At 41.5% G+C, this 21124-nt stretch overlaps 2 protein-coding genes and 1 pseudogene across 4 annotated transcripts in view; 2 read left to right on the top strand and 1 right to left on the bottom strand.

Annotated features, from left to right (window-relative positions):
* The first annotated feature begins 5456 nt into the window (after window positions 1–5456).
* Window positions 5457–7924, top strand: LOC120460959 (uncharacterized; annotated as a pseudogene). The gene is made up of 6 exons (XR_016146660.1): window positions 5457–5502; window positions 5578–5652; window positions 5745–5968; window positions 6085–6264; window positions 6446–6576; window positions 6666–7924. The product of XR_016146660.1 is annotated as an uncharacterized LOC120460959 (transcript).
* Window positions 7925–11169: 3245 nt separating this feature from the next.
* LOC120478270 (uncharacterized) overlaps window positions 11170–21124 on the top strand; it is a 52097-nt gene continuing 42142 nt past the window's right edge. Inside the window, exons 1-2 of the mRNA XM_089120184.1 lie at window positions 11170–11327; window positions 11759–11854. Of these exons, the coding sequence (XP_088976310.1) occupies window positions 11805–11854 (50 nt within the window). The 5' untranslated portion in view covers window positions 11170–11327; window positions 11759–11804. The remainder of the gene's footprint in view (window positions 11328–11758; window positions 11855–21124) is intronic.
* LOC148997613 (uncharacterized) lies at window positions 15182–18842 on the bottom strand. 2 transcript variants are annotated; one of them, XM_089119043.1, is made up of 2 exons: window positions 15488–18842; window positions 15182–15313 (listed from the first exon to the last, which is right to left on the bottom strand). In XM_089119043.1, exon 1 carries the CDS (start codon window positions 18840–18842, stop codon window positions 17580–17582), a length of 1263 nt encoding a protein of 420 aa, XP_088975169.1. In that variant the 3' UTR covers window positions 15182–15313; window positions 15488–17579. The 2 variants fall into 2 exon arrangements, with proteins under 2 accessions (XP_088975169.1, XP_088975168.1); XM_089119042.1 differs by having other exon boundaries at window positions 15488–17579.

The raw sequence follows: 21124 nt of genomic DNA, 5'->3' as shown, positions 1-21124 counted from the left end.
GAAAAGTACTTTGTTACACTGCGATGGTTTGGGGAAAATGAAACTTCAGACAGGCACAAACAGGCAGAGAAACTACTCCCAAAGAGTGACTGAACTGAAGGAACTAAATACAGACATGAATTAACCAAACCAGGTGATACAGATGAAGGTGATTAACAAAACACAGGTGACGAAGATGAACTAATGAAGGTAACAGAAAAGTGGCGGGAAAACCAAGGACATGTGACTAAGAATAACAGAAGATCAAAACCAAACCGAATCAAAACGTGACAGATTGTTTATTCCTTATGAATTTCTAATAGTTTCTTTAGCAAGGGGTTTTAAACTTTTTAATGGCAATGAGCCCTAAACAACACCCTTGTGAGATTCTTTATTTAGCCTTTAATATAATAAAATATAGGCCTAATGTAACCTAAACAATACCTTTGTGAGATGCTTTATTTAGTGTTATAAAACGGTTAGTTCCAATCCTTGATTCTGATTGGTCAATAGCTGTGCTTTATTCACGATAAAACACGGCTATGACCGCTTCACCCAACGGTTCTATTTATCACTGCGCCCTTAGCAACACCCTTAGCAACCACACATATCAACATAGGCTAAACAGAAAAAAAACTTGAGAATTAAAAGGCTAAAATGTTTAAAGTAAATTTCGATTTACTAGGTGGCATGACGATGGATAAGTGGTTTGAGGAACAATTTGGAGAGACTTCTACAAATGCGAAACGTCATGCTGAAGTGCTGAAATGTAACACTGACACATTCGAGAAGACAAATACGTAATGAAAAAAAAATACCGTGCAGCAAACCCATGAATGGGCAGTGAAATGCTTCGGTGATTGGTGTAGTGAAAAGGGTTGCAGCATAGATTTTAAACAAATCACCAAGACGGAACTCAACACACTTATCCATGACTTCTACGGAACTGTCAGAAGCTCCACAGGAGAAAAATATGGGATCAGTATCTATGTAGCGTTACGTGCGGGTCTGAACAGATTCCTAAATGATCCACCGAGTTTGTCCTGGTGTCTGATAAGAGACAGCGAATTCACCTTATCCAATAATGTTTTCATTGGAGTCGTAAAGACAATGAGAAGAGAGGGTTGTGATAAAACGGAGCATCACACACCGATTTCTACTAAAGATTTCAGCACCATAAAACTGTCCGATGCGCTTAATCCCACCACACTGTCACTATACCAGTCACCGAAGCATTTTACTGCCCATTGGGTTTGCTGCACGGCATTTTTTTCATTACGAGTCTTCTCAAATGTATCAAATTTACATTTCAGCACTTCAGCATGACGGTTCGTATTTGTAGAAGTCTCTCCAAATTGTTCCTCAAACCACTTATCCATCGCCATGCCTGTTACGTGTGGGTTGTGGGAAATGGAGCGAGGACTCAAATGCAGAGGATAAGTAATGTTTTAATTAAATAAAACATAAATCAAACAAACAAAACAAAGAAATCCAGGTCTCATGAACTAACTACAAAAATCCAAGAACACGGCAGAAACAGAACAAACACAACTCAAAACTCAGGTAACATTTAACAACGAACGAGCACCAGACAACAAACACAGGGAGACTAAATAGGAAGGCAAACAAGGAGGTAATTGAGGGAAAGCAGGTGGGACAAATAAACCAATAACGAGGTAACAAGATGGGAGGGGCTAGAACATTAACAAGAGCACATGGCACACAGAAATCACATGATAGCCATGTGCTCACAACCATCAAGACCATAACAAACACAAGACCAGGCATGTCACAGCTCTGTCACAAAACCAAGAATAACCAGAACTGTAGTGACAGAACCGTGACAATGCCACCTAGTATAAATCGAAATTTACTTCGATTTGTTTACGAAATTTACCTAGTATAAAACGAAACATTTTAGCCTTTTTAAGTTATGTCTGTGACATTCTTGCTGCAACAGAAAACACCGCTGACAGCGCTGAGCCCCAACTAAAATATCACCGCAGTGGAGCCGATTGAAATGAGACAAATATAAATGCATGCACAATAAACGGAGATGTTCAAATACATTTAAATAAACAACAATAAATAAAGTATCTCTTGTTAGGCAGCATTTTAGCAAATAAATTAATAACTAGATTAAAGACCTAACTGTTATCTATCAAAATATGTGCCTTTGTGTTTTTTTTTATTTTTTTATTTTAGATTTGTATTTTGCTGAGAGATAAGCTATGCCTATTTGTGTGAGGACGTTTCACAAATTTTGTGTTGTAAAAAATAAAAAGAATGAGACAAAGTTTGAGAATGGTTTGTTGTTTTTATTTGAGCTTTCCTGTATATTACACATTGGAATGTTGTTGTTCACAGTCAGGGAGGGACTATTTTCTGGCGGAAGGAATGTTTTTATTGATTAAACTACATAAAGTTGCACTAATACATTGTTTTTTATTTTAATATTGTGTGGCAACCGTTTTATAAAAGCAATAAGGTACTCGAGGCAAGTGCTGTATCGTGAATAAGTAACTCCGCTTCGCGTCGTGCCTAACAACGCCCTTCAGCCGTTACTTATTCACGATACAGCACAGCCTCTCGTACCTTATTGCTTACTTAAGGGTAGCTATGACATTAGAAACATCCGAAATCAACTGTCTATTTTGAATTAAATTATTGAACCCATAAACATTGACCTGAATAAAATAGAGATCATCTCATAACACAAATTAGCCAGTGACCATTATTACTAAATCTAGATGTCACTATTTTACCAGGTGAGTTACAGAACAGTATGGCGACACCTGCTGATGATCAAAGATGATTTTGTCACCCCATTGGTTTACCCAAAACTTTTCATCCTTTGGTGTTGAGTGAGTTTCTTGCAACAAAGTGAAGTGCGCTTTTTCATCCTTACAAAACAAAAATATTGATTTTCTCTTAGTGTTCTCTCTTAAAGGAACACTCCGACTTTTTGGGACTTTAGCCTATTCACCTTACCCCCCAGAGTTAGATAAGTCCATACATACCTTTTTCATCTCCGTGCGTGCTATAAGTCTGTTTGACGCACCCACCGCTAGCCTAGCTTAGCACAAAGACTCGATGTGACTGGTTGCAGCTTTCATACTGATCCAAATGAGTGGCAAAATAACGCAAACGTTTTCCTATTTACATGTTGTGATTTGTATAGTCACATAATGTACAAATAACAAAGTCAAATGAGACACAGACATCTTTTAACCGTATAAAACCTGGGAACTATTCTCTGAAGGCGAAGCACTGCTACTTTGACGGCGTAATAACCGCATCACCGGAGACACGCCGTGGTGAGGAGCGGAGAGTTCGCTCGGTGTTTGGGTAATAGAGTCAGCAATTTATAAATAGTAAAAGCGTAGTTTAGAGTCATGGGTTTTCGCTCTATTGTAAATAGCTGCGACAGTAAACAGGGGAGGTAATACCATGTTTCACAGAATTCCAACTAAAAACGCTGACTGGATGAAGAAATGGCTAACTTACTCTGGATATTTATCCAAACACACCTAAGATTATCAAGGGACATTATGTTTGCTCGGTACATTTCAATGAGGACGACTATTTTGAAAAAATGGAATTTGCCACACGGACCATAATGTGCTGAAGGATACGGCCATCCCATCGATAGCACAGACAGGACAAGTGGATCACCTGCAGCTGAGGTAAGTGTTCCGTTATGTTTTTAGATGACCTACTGTAACAGTGCCATTATTAGCCAGATCTAATTTAACGTTAGTGACACTATTATATGATAAGGGTATGAATATGTTTTTATCTTGATGCGGTGCGGACGCGCTTGGGGAAAAAAACGAGCGCGTTTACCGCGTTGAACTTGCACCCTGCGCGCGGCGCGCCTAGTAGCCTAAATTTGAAATAACCATGGAAATAACGAACTTGAGCGTGCAAAAGGGTACGATAGGCTGTGAGTTCATTGTGCAAAAACAATTTGTGCTATTACTTTCCCCTTATTCTATCCTATACCCAGATAGCAAAAAATATCCGCACGGCTTCTTTTTGCCGCCGGCCTGACGCTGTCGGCTATAGGTGCGTCCCGCTGGCGGCGATGAAACGTTTGCCGCCGAATACGTCACTGACGGTCACTCCCATTTTTTGCGAGATGCCGCCGGCGAATAGCTGGCGGGCCGCCTGCTTCATTTTCACTGGCGGTTGCCTCCGTCTCATGGACCGCGGCCGGCTGGCGGCAAACCGCTTTGAAATACAAGGATTTCAACACTCAAAATCGACCAGCCATGGCTTACTATTTGCTCCATGGGTTTAGGCTATAACAGATTCTTGACTCTTGATTCCATAAGGTCTAGGAAATTACGTTTAAATTAAATAGGCTATGTAAAATATATGTAATTATTTTATGCAGGTAAAAAATATTTATATTTCTTTGATTGATGCACATTTGAGACACCAATTAACCAAAAATAATTTTTCAATAAAACTTATTTGGCAATAAATATCTTTCTGATTAGGTTTTACAAAATATATTTAATTCGTGGTATGAACAATTTAGAAGATATTTTATTATTATTTTATTATTTATTTTAAAGGCAATTAAAAAATAGAATCATTTAGATTGTGAATGTTAATTCACTATTTTGTGCATAGAAAATCTATAGCTAAAACAAATGTGTTCTAGCTATAATTTTGCTATTCACAAAATAGCAAAATAGTGAATTAACATTCACAATCTAAATGTTTATATTTTTACAAGACTGTGAACTGTGAAGTACTGAATTGACAGTTTTGCTGTGTTCATGTTTTTTTTTTTTTTTGGTAAACGGGGGCTCGATTACACACTGAAGCCACTGAGCCCCTAACAATATGACAATCAGTTTGCCGCAGTAAGAACCTTTCTTTTACGATCTATGGTTAGAACACAGCATGAAGTTACAAACTCGTGTACCGTAGGTGGCGGTATGCACCTAAAAGTTGGTTGCAATCCGACAATAATCAAGAGAAGAAGAAGATTGCCGAAGTAGAAGCTACTCAGCCCACAGTTTGCTTGCTAGCAAAGTCATCGACTACCGTCGTATAAGTAAGTATATGTTTCCTTTTTTTGTAACGCAATATTATGTTTACATTGGTTTTATTTTATCTTTTTAAAATATGCTAACTTAGTCATCTTTGTTCTTGCAGTACGCTGCTAGTCCTGTTGCTAGAGTGGCTAACGTTCGCAGCTAACACATGCTGTTTTGCCTTTGTTAGGACACGTTGCTAGTTGTAGAAATGTAACGTTAATTAGCTACTTACAGTAGTTAGCCAAAGCTTTACATCTAGATGGACTAAGTATAACTTGTATATAGGTTGTGTAAATTATTTTGTTTGTCCGAACTAGTATTTTGCTAGTTCAGTTCACAATGTAGCTAGCACGCTATAGTGGTTAATATTGGTTCTCTTTGATCACTGCAGCAAGCTTTATGGAAAAGAACGTGACATACAACATGCCTGGATTGGTTTGGTGCACCTCCTCAGACAAGAAGCCAAAAAGTATGGTGTCCTTGATAACATATCATGCTTCCCATTTGAAAACTTCCTTGGCATGGGTGTCTTAATAAACAATAGACAGTCATCGCTCAGTTATTGGCCCTTGGACTCCCCTGTCACCTCTTGTACAGCATGAGGTTTTCTGCTATGAAGGTATAGTCTAGGCATATGTCTTAGTGTCCATCGTTTTAACAGTATTGAAAACAGTGCCTTTAGATGTATTTATTTATTTTATTTTTTTGCAGATTTACAGAGACTCCAGAATGAAAAACAAACCCTAAGGGAAAGCAATGCACCAGCAGGTGAGAATATGCACTCTTTCTTAAATTTAACTTTTTTGTGTGTGATGTAGGTCCAAAATTACCATATGCCTTTCATTTTGTCGCGTCAGATGACAGCGGCTCACTTCAAGAGCAGGTGAAGCAAGTTGGGATAATGTTGAAGATGTTTGCTCACACTGGGCAATCAGGTACAACTTGCAAACAACTTAAGCATTGGTTGTTGGTTTAATTCCCAATGGGGCCCATTAGTAGTTGAGGGACCCGGACTGACTACTTTATTCTTTTATTATGGGAACCCCTGTAGGTGCAGACGTCTTGGAGAGTTTGGGCGATGTTGTTCGCAGCATGGACAACAAAATGGACTATGCTGCATCATTTTGAGTTATCCCTACCAGGGGATATGTTACTCCCACTAGACACCCAGGAAGATTTGGCGTTACTTGACAACAGTATGAGGCAGGATAAAGAGCTCCATGTACAATTTGTAAGTGTTCTGATTTCGTTTATATCGCAATAGTGAAAAAAAAAGTGTTGTTTTTTTTCTTTCTAAAAAGTAAAATTAAGATTGTACACAGCATATTCTACAGTCTGAATCCACACCCTGTTACATTTTAAACTTATGAGAAGCTTCAGATAAATGTAATTTGTTACACTTTTTTTTACAGGGACCTAAAGACAACCGTGTGGCGAATGCTTCAGAGTATCTTCTCTAATCACCTTTCCATCAATATAACCTGGTCTGTTGTAGGTGATAAAGCATGTTTTAGAGACATGTTCCTGAAGACCATTGTTCAAAGTAAGTTGGATATTTTTTTTTTTATATTTAAGTAGATGTCTATGACTTTATGCCTTTCAAATGGAATGACAGATCTTTATTTTCTACAGGAGCCATCCGAAAGAACCCGGCGACCCAGGATGCCACTGATGAGGCGATCCAGGTTAACGTTACACATCACCTGAAAGGCGCATCTGACCGTGCAGGTGGAAAAAGGCACCGCTGAGTGGGACCCACAGCCGACCCCTTAAACCTAGGCTGACTACTGACACCCCAGCATCACTTGACAACTGGAACCCTTTCTTTATCCTGCAGACAGTAACTTCAAGACATCTAAAAAAGGCTTGTTACAGTGCTTAACTCTTCTATTTAAATACAGCTTGTAAATCCTAGAATATACATCTAATATTTGATTTCTGCACATTATCTGGTATCAAATATTCCACCTGCCGTGACTTTAGTATTGGCTTATTTCATTTCGTCAGTGCTTAACGATTCTACATGCTCTATGCACGAACCCTGCTGACGTATGTCCAAAAGAATCTCAGCCAGCATCTTTACTTCCACAAGCGCATTCTGCAGGCAATGTATATAGCGGCAAAACTTTAACAAAATTCATTTTCTTTCACTTTTCAATTCCTCACAGTGTTGTTAACATCATTATCGTTAACCGCAAGAATTTTTCGTAAACAGTGAGTGTAACTTACCACTATCTCCACCTAATGCAAAACCGGCTTCTGACGCAGCACCGGATGTAACTGGGCGTCCTGAGACAAAGCCGGAAGTGATCGTGCATAGAGCCTATTATAGTTTGCAAATCCCGTTTCATGCCTGATATTTGATATTGCACATTAACTAGTACCAAAAATTCTACTTTCATTCCATCAGTGTGCTTAACTGTTATTCTATTAAAAATAGCTTGGAATACTATTTCATACCTCTGATACTTGAAATTGCACATTACCTGGTACCAAATATTCTACTTCATTCTGTCACAGTGCTTAACTGTTATTCTATAGTTAAATATAGCTTGTAAATCCTTGTGCCACAGGTCAGCATTGCAGTTATAATGGTATATTCTCAAATTATTTGGTGTTCTTCACTTTCTTTGGTACCAAATATCCTCATTACTTGTGTTTACTGGTAATTCTTTTCATCCCAGAGCTGAACTCTTTATGTTATTAGCAAGTATTGTAAGTGTTATACAGTGTTATATAGTGTTATATATACAAATAGTGTTTTTTTAACTAAAAATGTATTGGAAAGCTGTGTGTGTTTGTATTTTTCTGTTATATTTCAGCGATCTGACATTGTTTAATGACAGTTACTGTACTTTCAAATGTGGAAATAAAATGTCAAATGAAAATTTGTCTGGTTTGAGCAATCATTATTCTTGATAAACTGCATGCTGTAAATATTAAATTAAATAAATAAATATATAGTGCAATAAGCGGCGGGCCGCGGTCAGCACGCTCGAAAAGAGCGTTTGCCTCCGACGGGCCGCTGAAGGTCCGCCTTCGGTATAATAGGCGGCGGAACGGCGGCTGGCCGGCGGGCCGTCCGCGGAACGAAGGCGGTAGGAAGGCGGCAGACGCTTTTAAAAAGCGGCTGCCGCCGGCGGTCCGCCGTCAAACGTGTTTGCGATTTCGCCTTTCTGACGCTTCTACTGCCTCCGGAGCGCCGCCGGCGGCCCGCCGACTCATTGCTATCTGGGTAGTAATGCAATACTGTATATTATATAGGCTACTGTTGAATACATTTGGTTCATTTGGTTAAATTGCATTTAAAATATATTGATTGCTGTAATAATAATTATTTATTCATGTGATATTTATAAATCTGGGTGCGTTTTTGGTTGGAAATCAATGAAAAATGGTACTGTATTACCTGGTCTCCCCTGTTTATTGTCACAGCTCATACAATAAAGCAAACACCCATGATAAACTATGCTTTTCTATCTAACGTTAGTAATTGCTGACTCTTTATTCCAACGCTGAGCGAAGCGAACTCTCTGCTCCTCGTCACGGTGCGTCTCAGGTGATTGTTATCACTCTGCCCAAGTAGCAGTGCTTCGCCTTCAGAAAATATAGTATTTATACGGTCAAAAGATGTCTGTGTCTCATATGGCCTTGATATTTGCACACTCTGTGACTATACAAACCACAACATGTAAATAGGAAAACGTTTGCGTTATTTTGTCACTCATTTGGATTAGTATGAAAGCTGCAACCATTCACATCCAGTCTTTGTGCTAAGCTAGGCTAGCGGTGGGTGCGTCAAACAGACTTATAGCACGCACGGAGATGAAAAAGGTATGTATGGACTTATCTAACTCTGGGGGGTAAGGTGAATAGGCTAAAGTCCCAAAAAGTCGGAGTGTTCCTTTAAACCCCTAACATTAAGTGAAATACATGAAAAAGAAACCATCCATAACAAATAAAAAAAAATAGAAAATTAACAACCGTCAGTAAATATAAATGTCCAACAGACTAAACTTTAATGAAAAGTGAGAAAAGAAAAAAGCTCAAATAGGCAGTGTCCCTTCAGATTGGATTACTGAAACCATCCAAAAAGATCTTAAAGTCACTCGGCCTTTCCAAACCTTGAACAAAACAGGCCTCTTGATCCTAAACGTTACCTTGTGTGCTGTTAAGTGTCCGTTAATGTATCCAGCACCCCCTCTGAAGTATGCACGCTTTCCAGCATGTCTTGCTTCTCTTATTTTAGGCCACAGTGCAGCGGGTCTCCCTGTCGGCTTTGCAGAGGTCTTCGATGAAGCTGATACGAAGTTCTTTGCAGATCGCGTGATCCTTGGTCGTTCTCCACAACGCATCTCGATGGAATCTCTGAGTGAACTGAATTATGACGTTTTCTTCACGTCTCCCTATTCGATGAACTGAGTCCACAATCTGATTGATACTCGAGGACCATGATGGAGAGATTTTAACGAGTAAATCAGCGACCGCCTGACGTATGTCTTCACCTTCTTTTTCTTTTAATCCTCGAATTCCTCCGGCGTTTGTATCGTTCTAGCTCCAAGACACGCTCCGTTAGCTCCGCGCTGTCTTTCTTTACAGCCGACACATCACGAACAGTCGATTGCAACTGCATTTTACAACCTTTCATTTCTGCTGCATTGAACTCGACAGCCTTAGCAATGCTGGTCAACATGATGGAGTTATGTTACAGCTGGTGTCTAGTGTATCCACCTTATCAGTTAGCTGCTTTATGGCTTCCAGGACCGTATTCATAGCTTCATTCCCTTCTGTCCGAGTATCCTGCTTTTCCGCAGCTGGTGTGATCTTTAGTGGTGAGAACGGGTCTTTTCTTTTATGGTTTCTCGGTGGACTCACCTCCATCCTTCCAGCATACTCGTGGTCGACAGGTGTCTCGTTGCTGCGTGATAAAGCCAGATTCTTTTTCTTCGATGTCATGGTGTACAAACTTTTCCGGAGGTTCCGTTTTATTTGTAGATTCAAAAGGAGCACAATATGGCAATTTGGATAGCGAAATCTGGGACAGGCCTAGAGAGCTCAAACCATGCAATGCACCCGATCCGCCATCTTCCCCTTTCAACTCATAACTAATGATCTCTGCAACGGAAGTGAATCAATCAAAACTAACTTTAGCTGGACAATAACTTTATTCTAGAGCTGCTGTAAAACCAACACAATCTGCTACTGTAATTTCCTATTGTCACTGTAAAGCGGCTCTATATTGTTAAAGCGCTGTATAAGTGAAGGAGACTGGACTGACTATTGTGTAAAGGAACATGTTTCTCTCTGTGTGACTCTATAAGGCTTCAGTGATCAGAGGAAACAGGAGTTTTGCTTCTAGTGACGCAGTACGAGTGAACCGTATCGAGAGCCAACAGAAGAGATCACTTTACAACATCACCATTTATTCATTCATATTTCTCAATCACTTCTGTCCTTTCCTCTTAATGACTTTTGGCCATTTCGCTTATTAAATTAAAAGTAGTTAAATTTAAGTGCAATAAAGGAACAACGAATTAAACCAACCATTAAACTGTTATAAAGTTTACAGTATTTTACAGTATGGTTATAATTGATTTGATTCTTTCAGGTTTATGTCACATTGCATTGTTCCACATTTGTAGATTGTCTTAAAGGTTAATATAAAATCATCTGCTAAATGACTAAATGTAATTATTAACATGATTGGATGATGACACACTTATTTCATATCATACAGATGTGATCTAACAAAGTCCTCTTTATGATTTATTATCAGGAACTGTGAGTTTGCAGAAAGAAAAATGAAAGACAAAACTGAACAAATGAAGGCAAGGATGAACAAATAAAAAAGAGAACCAAAAGAATAAACAAAACAGAAATAATGAAGAAAAAAGGATGAACAGTAATAATAAATTAAGTAAAGAGAAGAGAGAGAAAAACGAAATAGGATAAAAAAGTTACACATAAAAAAACAATCTGTAAAAGACGTGAATGCTTTGCGCAAAACTGTACCACTTTATTTATAAAATATTAATCTCCAACCTGTCTCCAACGCGCGTTCATCTGCTCTCACGCATGCGCCGCGTGGTGCTCTCGTGAACGCGCGTCTCTCTCTCGTCACAAACAGAAAGTGAAAGTTAGTTTTCCTGTCGCCAATTGAGCTGGAAAAATACAATACGACATGAAAAACAGAGCATCAAGTGTTTATCAACGCTTAAGAATTAATTTACTTGTAGTTTTATATGTTAAAGCTGGAGGATTTGAGATCCTGTATCTTGTAAAAGTTTGATCAAGGTGAGTGTTCGTGATTGTTTGTTTGATATAAAATCTTTAAAGGTTTTCTTTCACTCCAAGGTTTCTTTTGTGTTTCGTATTGTTTGTGATTCTTCAGAAGTTTATATGTGTAAACATTCATAGGCCAAATCACAGCTCACAGACAAACGCTTTTTAAACATGAGAGTCTGTCGATGCGGGTCGGGGTTTGTTTTCTTTCACCCGAACATGTTCAGCGTTTCCGGTGTCCGTTATTTTCCATGAAATCAAACGGCCGACTTGTGTGTGTGTGTGTGTGTGTGTGCGCGCGTGTGTGTAAAGGCCCAAATGGGCGTGAGTTAACGAAGTTATTACACGATCCCTTTTCTCACACACTCCAGATATGTCCAGATAAATTATGAAGGTCGTTTAATTTAATCATTTAATATTGTGTCTGAATGTTTGTTCATCAGAGTCAGTGGAGGAGATCAAACTCAACAGATTCTCCTGATCTTCATCATGGCTGATTCACAAGCATCCAGAGATGGAGATTTCTCTCCAGGACACAGGTACTTTCAACTAACACTGTTAAATATTGTGTCACATCTCAGAAAAATATCAGTTTTGTTTTGTGCCTAATTTTTCTTGTGTTTTTGTTTTGAAACTAACATGAATTATTAAATAAAACGATCATAAAGTTTCTTCAAAGTGCTTTAAGATGAAAGATGAATGTGTTTATATTAATATGTTTTGCGGTCTGGGAAAACCTGTCGGAAAACCCGTACGTTTTTTTTAGTAAGGTCTAAATATAGATTGAATGTCAGTTTTTTTTTTTTTTTTTGTCAAAATTGGGTTTTTATTAAATGATTATTCTACAACATCTTGTTTATCATCTCTGAATATATCTTTGGAAAATTCACTATTAGTGCAGAAAAATAGCGATTTATACTGGCCAGCTGACAAGACTGTGTTTCTCTTTAAGAACACGCACGGCAAAAAACAATATCTCCCGTTGAGCTCTCCTTCTCTTAACACTCCCCATAGCAAATTGGCCTTGGGCCGGATCTGGCTTAATTTCGGCTGAGATTTTGGCCCACATACCGCATGGAATTACGGGCCAAGGTTGGCCCAAGTGCTGTTTGCCGTAAGTCAACCAGATCAAAGCCGTGAGCAAACCAAAACTCGCCCAGAGCTTTGCAGTGTACCCAAATATTACCCAGAACTGGGCCAAAACAACGCGGTACTCCCCATATGTCAGCCAGACAAAAGCCAAACTGCCACCACCTTTAGGCCAGAACTCAGCCACATCTTATCCAGAAGCTGCAGAAAACAGCCATAACTGGGCCAATATTATACCACAGTCCCCAAAACTGAACCAGAAATTATTCCTGTGTAAAACAAGGTATAATAAAAAAAAAATGACACTACAGAAATGCAAAGAACAATATTTTATTGAGAAGGGAAGAAAATCTCAGCTAGATAAAAGGATAAACAACAAAATACAAGCCAATACTAGAGTAAGACAAAACAAAATATAACTATAATTCACATTACAAGAATAATAAAAAGACAGCAATAAATTAAAATGTTACAAAAATGTGTATGTGGCATTCTTAAATAATGAGATACAAAAATTAACAAAAATATGTTGGCCGAGAGATCTCAAAGTCCTGCAACAGAAGAAAACATGCAAACAAGAAAAACACCAGATAGCAAATTGGCTTTGGGCCGGATCTGGCTTAATTTCGGCTGAGATTTTGGCCCACATACCGCATGGAATTACGGCCCAAGGTTGGCCCGAGTCCTGTTTGCCGTAAGTCAACCAGATCAATGCCGGGAGCAAACCAAAACTCGCCCAGAGCTTTCCGATGTACCCAGATATTATCCAGAACTGGGCCAAAACAACACCGTAATCCCCATATGTCAGCTAGACAAAAGCCAAACCGCCACCACCTTTAGGCCAGAACTCAGCCACATCTTATCCAGAAGCTGCAGAAAACAGCCATAACTGGGCCAATATTATACCAGAGTCCCCAAAACTGAACCAGAAATTATCCCTGTGTAATACTTATGTATTGTGCAAGGAATAATAAAAAAACCGACACTACAGAAATGCAATGAACAATATTTTATTGAGAAGGGAAGAAAATCTCAGCCAGATAAAAGGAAAAACAACAAAAGACAAGCCAATACTAGAGTAAGACTAAAAAAATAACTATTACTCGCATTACAAGAATAATAAAAAGACAGCAATAAATTAAAATGTTACAAAAAATAATGCAATTATGCAATTTTAAAAAAGTGTATGTGGCATGCTTAAAGGGCACCTATTATGGAAAATTCACTTTTACATGGTGTTTGAACATAAATGTGTGTTGGCAGTGTGTGAGCAAAACCACCCTGGAATGATAAAAATCCACCCAGTGTTTTTTTTACAATCTCAATAAATCATATGCACTGTCTCAGAACGAGCTGTTCTGAGATTCAGATCTTTGTGACGTAGAACGGGAGACAGGGGCTTGATTGACAGTGTGGCTGTGGCCTAGACCCCGCCCTCGGTGATCTGTACACACGTCCTCCATTGTTTCAACGACAGCCTGTAATGTCTCTTGGAAACATAACTTATCGACTCGTGGGTTAATCCTGTTGTTGTGGCTTAAAAGTTAATCCTCAAGTGTGGATCGTCATCTACTGTTTGCGATCCACCGTCACCTCCAGTAACAGTAAGTGTATTTTATGATTTTTGAGCAAATAGTTTTCAGTCGATGTCAGCCAATTCAACAACAAAACAAAAGCGTCTAAAATTGTTGTCGTCGTAGAATGTCAGTGCATATAATTTAAACCTTGTTTGTATAATGTGTAACCACACGTTTATAAATATTTATTTTTAAAGATATTGTATTAAAAACCGCATATATGTTCTTGTTCTGTATGTTAGCCATCTTCTCACATTTGCCACAGAAGCACCTGTATGACAAGTAAACATGACGCCACAGCTCCCTCGCATAAATGTAATTTCGCTTGTAAGTTACGTAGCAAACTTTATCACAGAATGTGTATGTAACGTTAGTTTTAAAAAAAATGCGCCAGCGTTAGTGTTTGTGTGTCTGTGTTGCTCCTCCATACTTGCAAAGAGGACGCAATTACAACTCTGTAAGTACATAAATGTATCAAATAACCATACCGAGACGTACTGGTCCATTCTCATTTGTGTTTATTCTGCCGGAGTCTCTTTGTGCTGTTTATATATTCCGATTCAAACGTACGCTGAATGACAGACAAAATAGCGCGTCTCTCACTCTCCCCTTCTGCTTACCGACGGCCATAGGTTTCAAGTTACGCCCTCATCCAAAGGCAGGGCGGGAATATGCAGCTCATTTGCATTAAAGTGGCAGGCCTCATAACAGCTCATTTTCAAACAGGCCCCAAAATGACATTTTCAAAGGGTTATAATAAATTAACTATGGGGTATTTTGAGCTGAAACTTCACAAATACATTCTGGGGACAACCGAGACCAATATTACATCTTGTAAAAAGGGGCATAATAGGTGCCCTTTAAATAATGAAATACAAAAATGAACGAAAATACGTCTCCGAGAGATCTCAACGCAAAACATGCAAACAGTAAAAAACACCAGCAAATTAATAAAACATCTTCATCCGTTTGCCAACACACATGCAGCAAATATTTAGCGCAACCACATACAAAAACACGCTGCAAAAGGCAAGAGACCTCAAAGTCCTGCAACAGAAGAAAACATGCAAACAAGAAAAACACCAGCAAGTCAAGACATCAGTGTCACAACACACATGCTGCAAATACAATGCAAACAATAAATAATAATAACAATAAAACAAACACCACTGTCGAGTAGATATTTGCGTTGATGGTCGGACATTTGGAGTGCGTTTCTGTATTTGGTTGTGTTTTAGCACATGTGATAAAGATGTTCTTATTTTACAGGGTTTTTTCTGTTTGCATCCATTTTCTTCTGTTGCAGCGTGTTGAGCCCTCTCAGCCACCGTACTAAAAAGCAACAGAAACCAAGCAATAAATTAAATTGATACAACCAGTAAAGCAAAAGTGTAAATGTGTCATGCATGCCACACCACCACTGCTATGACATGCTAGAGTATCCTTACACTAACAGTGAATATATGATAAAAAATAAAATAAAAAAAAGACTAAAAGAAATCTCACATCTTATTAATCGGTCATCACTTGAGAGGCTTTTTCTCTGTGGGCTGGGTGTTTCATGATGCCATGGTGACTGTATTGCCTGTCCGTGAGACTGTAAAGTTGAATCCTGTTGCCACGTCAATTCACTGTGATGTAATGGGGCTCTACTGGTTGCGAAAATTAGTCACCAATATGGGGTGTCTAGTCAGGACACGGAAGGCAGGAATACTTGTTGAAAGCTTTAATGTATACTTTCCTAATACAGATGCACAGGCAATATTTCTATGTATAAACTTTACTGTGTAGGTGTGGTAGGTGTGGTTCTAAAGAAAAGGAAATAAACATTGATGTCAACTAACATAACACAACTGAGGCTAATACTCTCTCTAGTCATTTAAATAAACAGGGCTAAACATATTCTGAAATGTGAACTTCAATAAGAATGCCATACAATCTACACATAATAGAGAAAAAGGCTGTTACTGTACTACGAATGAAATGGGTCCAAAACTGGTCAGCTAACACCTGACTGTGCCGCCATCTTCTCCGACTTAGAATCTCAGACTCAGGGTACACCACCTGAGGAAGCGAAGAGTCAGGCCGCCCCATGAGGAGGTATTTGGGAGTTACGGGATCCGCATCGGCTACATCTGTTGACACGTAGCCCAGTGGCTTGGAATTGAGGATTCCTTCCACCTCAATCAGAACTGTCTGCAAAACTTCTTCGGTCACTGTCTGTGCTCCCAGAGTGACGTAGAGTGCAGCCTTAATGGATCTGACTTCCCGCTCCCAGGCTCCACCAAAGTGAGGTGCATTTGGTGGATTGAACTGGAAACGGATCTGTTGCTTAGCCAACTTGATTTGCAGCTCTTCACCCATGGCCTCAAAACTTGCTTTAAGCTCGTGCTCCCCTCCACGGAAGTTGGTCCCACAGTCAGAGAGAAGCTCAAAGGGAGTTCCTCGTCTAGCCACGAACCTTCTGAGTGACATGAGGAACGAGTCAGTATCCATGTTAGACAGCACATCAAGGTGAACGCACCTGGTCGTCATACACTTAAAAACAATTCCCCATCTCTTTTCCGTACTCCGACCTCGCTTGACCTGGAACGGGCCAAAGCAATCTACTCCTGTCGAATAAAATGGAGGCTTCAGGAGGCGGAGACGACAAGGGGGTAGGTCCGCCATCTTAGGAATAACAGGCTTTGCTCTCCATTTCTGGCACTCTGGGCAGGATCTCTGATGACGACGCACAGCTTCGCGGCCTTGAAGGATCCAAAACTTGCGTCGGAGCTCTGCGAAGACCCTCTCTGATCCAGGATGGAGTAACTTGTTATCATATTGTCGTATGATAAGTTTGGTAATATGGTGCTTCGGTTCTAGCACAATTGGGTGTACGACATCTTCTTCCAGACTAGTAGAACGGCGCAGTCTACCACCTACTCGGATAAGGCCCATAGAGACGTCGTACTCGGGAGCAAGTGACAAGAGCCGACTGCTAGATGGAAGTGCTTTCCCTGCTTTTAGGCACTTAACTTCATCCGGAAAGCTATCATATTGTGCTCTCTGAAGGATTCGGAGTTCAGCCTCTCCGTAGTCATCCGCACTGAGGGCGCTCGACTGGAAGGCCGCCCCGTGAAGGGACTTACTTGTTGCCTCAAGGAGATCTTCAAAGGTAGAGTGGTCTTCAGGGGCTGGGATCTCTGGAGCAGTAATGGCTGACATGAACCCACAGAAAGCAGACCTCTTCATCTCTGTTTCATCTGGGACCTCCACGAAAGAATTTGTAGCTGGCCAACTCTCACGTGGTAACCGGAGGAAGGCTGGACCTTGGCTGAACTGGTTTGGTTTGGCTAAGTTGGATAATGTCATCCCTCTTGTGATAGGATCTGCAGGGTTATTCTGAGTGTCCACATACCTCCATGCCCGGTGATCTGTTAGCTCCTGAATCTCAGATATACGAGTTCCTACAAACACCTTGTATCTGCAGGACTCTGACTGTATCCAGGCAAGTACGGTGGTGGAGTCAGACCATAGCACTGTGTCCCTCAACTGAAGGGTGAGCTCCCTCTGGATCATCTGGGCAAGCTGAGCTCCGGTAAGGGCCGCACAGAGCTCAAGGCGTGGCATTGACTGTTGCCACTCTTGAGCGTGCCAGCACAAAGGCTACATGGACTTGGCCTTGAGGATCCTCACCACGTAGGTAAGCAACCGACCCATAAGCGGACTCTGATGCATCACAAAAGACGTGAAGCTCGAGGGTGATGGCACTAACATCCACGTCCAGTGGGAAATAACTCCGGGAGAGACTGATCTTTGGGAGCTGAGGGAGCTCTTCTTCCCATGTAGTCCAGGCTTGCAGGAGGTCGACCGGTAAGTTTGGGTCATCCCAGTCGCGGTCTTTGGCCCACAGTCTCTGGACCAAAACTTTGGCCCTTGTGGTGAACGGCAGGATATGACCTAGGGGATCATACTGGCTTGCTAATATCTTATAGATATGTCGCATGGTGGTCTGGCTTGGGGCAACCGGGCGATGCCTGTAATGGAGTGTGTCCTCCATGAAGTCCCAACTGAGGCCTAGCGTCATCTCTTGAGCTTCACCATGCATCTCAGAAACCCATCTTTCGCTGCTATCAGACTTGGCCTCCTTAGGCAGGTTGCAAATCACCTCTGGCTGATTACTGGCCCACTGACGAATTTCGAAGCCACCTGCAGCTAGAAGGGTTCTAAGCCTCGTCACAAGGTTACTTGCTTCTACTACAGTGGGTAAACTCTGCAGGCAGTTATCAACATAGAAGCACTGTTCGACACTGTGGCGGACATTCTCCCCTGGTTGACTTGATTCATTGACGTGTTTCTGCAGAGCAAAGATCGCGCAGCAGGGGCTGCACGTTGTCCCGAATGGCAGGACCTCCCACTGGTACACTGATGGCTGTTCGTCTGTCTTTAGATCCCTCCAAAGGAACCTCAACAAGGGCTTGTCTCTGTCTAGAAGGCGGATCTGGTGAAACATCCCTTTAATGTCACCACTTACTGCGACTCGATGCTCTCTGAAGCGCAGGAGGACTCCAAGGAGTGAGGGTCCTAAGGCTGGGCCAGGAAGGAGGTAGTTATTCAAACTTTGTCTGCCAAGCTGGAAACTGCAGTTGAAAACAATCCGTTCCTTGCCATTGTGTCTGACCATGTGGTGGGGCAGAAACCATGACTCTTCTGATGAGTCTGCTTCACAGGAGTCAATCTTGTTGACATACCCAGCAATCTCCAGTTTCTTGATCTCCTCTCGGTAGGTAGATGCACGCAGTGGGTCTTGCACTAACCTTTTCTCTGTGTTTCGCAGGTTCTTCATCACAACTTCCTTTGAAACTTTCAGCTTGGGCATGTTTGGGACTCGTAGAAGGGGTGTAGCGTACCGATGCACTCCGTTCACTTCTACACGGATGGTCTCTGCCTCTAATAAGTCCACTGAGTACTTGTCCTGTCTGGATCTGGTCACTAACCTCTCACTTTTGAAAGGCAGTGTATCTAACTGCCACAACCGTTCAACTTGACTGAACAGCTCAACAGATGGGGAGGAAACTGTGGTGAACAAGCACTGTGTGGTGGGAAGCTGTTGCTGCAGGTATTTTGCTGGGCCTTGTAGTGTCCAACCGAGCTTAGTCTTGACCGCTGCAGGACCACCAGGGGGACCTAAATGCACTGGCTCAATTGGAACGATCAGATCAGCATTATCTGATCCAATCAGGAGGGTTGGCTGAGCTCCATCAATGGCTGGAATTGTCAGACCTCGTAGATGTCGATATCTTCTTTGGAGCTGGGTAGCTGTACTGAGAAAGGCCTAAGTGTTCACCCGTGAATGCGCCTTGAATGGAGAACCTCTTCGTTGGTTGAGAAGCAGGAGTAATCGTAAATGACACACGAGAGCCTGACAGTATCTTGATGTTTTGACGGATAGTACGGAGTGTGAGGTCTTCCGCTTGACCCTGTACTCCCAAGTGGCGTGCTGCAGATGAAAGCAGGATGGTTCTCTCAGAGCCATCATCCAGCACTGCATATGTGTCGAGTACTTTATCCTGGTATTGCAAATTGACTCTGACAATCTTCAAAAGCACCTGGCTATATCTATTTGGCTGATCCAGGTAGTGAGTCTCTGCTGTCGACATGATGGTAGGCTCGTTCTCACTCCTCTGGTTAACCTCATGTAGAACAGAAAGGTGCTTTGACTTGCAGAGGCGACACAGTTTCTTGAGGTCACAGGCGGAGGCTAGATGGGAACGTCCGCATCTCCAGCACCTTCTCTTGACTTTAATCCAATCCACCATCTCTGCTTTGGTAAGCTTAGCAAAACTCTCACATTGGCTGAGGTAGTGTTCTGCCTCACAGTAAGGGCAGTATATCTTACCCTTCACTTGGGTTCGGATAGAATGAGCTACCTTAGAGGGCGTGTTGGATGGATGGTTACTGGAACTGCCTGTCCCATGCATAACAGTAGTGATCTTAACATTGGACTTCTGCTGCTTGTATTCTCTCCTGTCTTTCTCACTGTGAGCTTGAAGTGAGGGCTCAATGTCCAGGCATCTGACTTCTGCCTTTAGCCATTCTGAAAAGTCAGTGAGCGTTAGCTTCAACTTATCAGGATCCTTCCTATACTGTTGACGACGAAATCTCTCTTGCTGGTGCTTGGGGAGCCTGCTTAGAAGGCGCTTCACATTTGAGCCACAGTGGAGTTCCTCATGGCCTTCACCTCTGAGAGCTTTCAGCATGCCGACTAGCGACTGCACTCTAATGGAGAACTCATCAAGTGCCCTATCACTTCGGATCGGGGGTAGGCGTTCCATGTCCTCTATCTCTTTCAGCACAAACTGATATGGACGTCCATAGCGTTCATCCAGCGCTTTCAGAGCTTCAGAGTAGGGCATATTAGACTCTGCATGGGCTAGCACGAGGCGATGAGCTTGTGGCACCTTGACATGCTTCAGCAAGATGGCATACTTTTAATGCTCGGACTGAGATGGATGAAGAAGGGTGCTAAGAGAAAGGCGTAGCTCCACATATTGAGCTCTATCCTCCTGGGTGAAGTCCGGAAATGTTGGGCCTTCTATATTGAGGGGTGGATGCTGATACCCAGTGGAGGGATAATGAGCCAACATGGCTGGATTTCCTTGGTAGAATGGTTGGGGTACATAAGGAGGCTGGAATGTTGACTGGTGCATGGGTAGAGGCATCATCTGATCAGTAGCTGGACTTCCATGTAGCGATCTGGGAGGAGCCACATGTGGAAGATAGTTATGAGGCTCAAGTGGCACCAGATGTGGATTTCCTAACTGAGACTCTCCACTTTCCTTGTGCTGGCTGCTGGTTGTAGCTGCGTTGAGCTTACAGTTACTTGAAATGGGATAGGATAAGAGTGAGCTATCTGATGAGACATTTCTTAGAAAGCCTACTGAATGCTGTAGGCCCTGGGGTGACCCTTTAGGATGGCTGGGCTGAAGGTGAGCTGGTGGATCGTATTCAGTATCCTGTTTAATAGACTGAATGTCATGGCATGGATCGAGCGTGTGCTTAGGGGGTTGAATGACTCGGCTAAGAGGCGGAGGAAGTGTCATTTGTTCTAGCTGATGGGTTATTTCTGCAGTTTCACTTGGGTGATTCTCAGTTCTGTGG

Source organism: Pimephales promelas, chromosome 2 (assembly GCF_988280905.1).
Source record: "Pimephales promelas chromosome 2, fPimPro1.hap1.1, whole genome shotgun sequence".
Lineage (NCBI taxonomy): Eukaryota > Metazoa > Chordata > Actinopteri > Cypriniformes > Leuciscidae > Pimephales > Pimephales promelas.
Note: the sequence above shows the minus strand (reverse complement) of the source record. Positions and strands in the feature narration are given on the sequence as shown.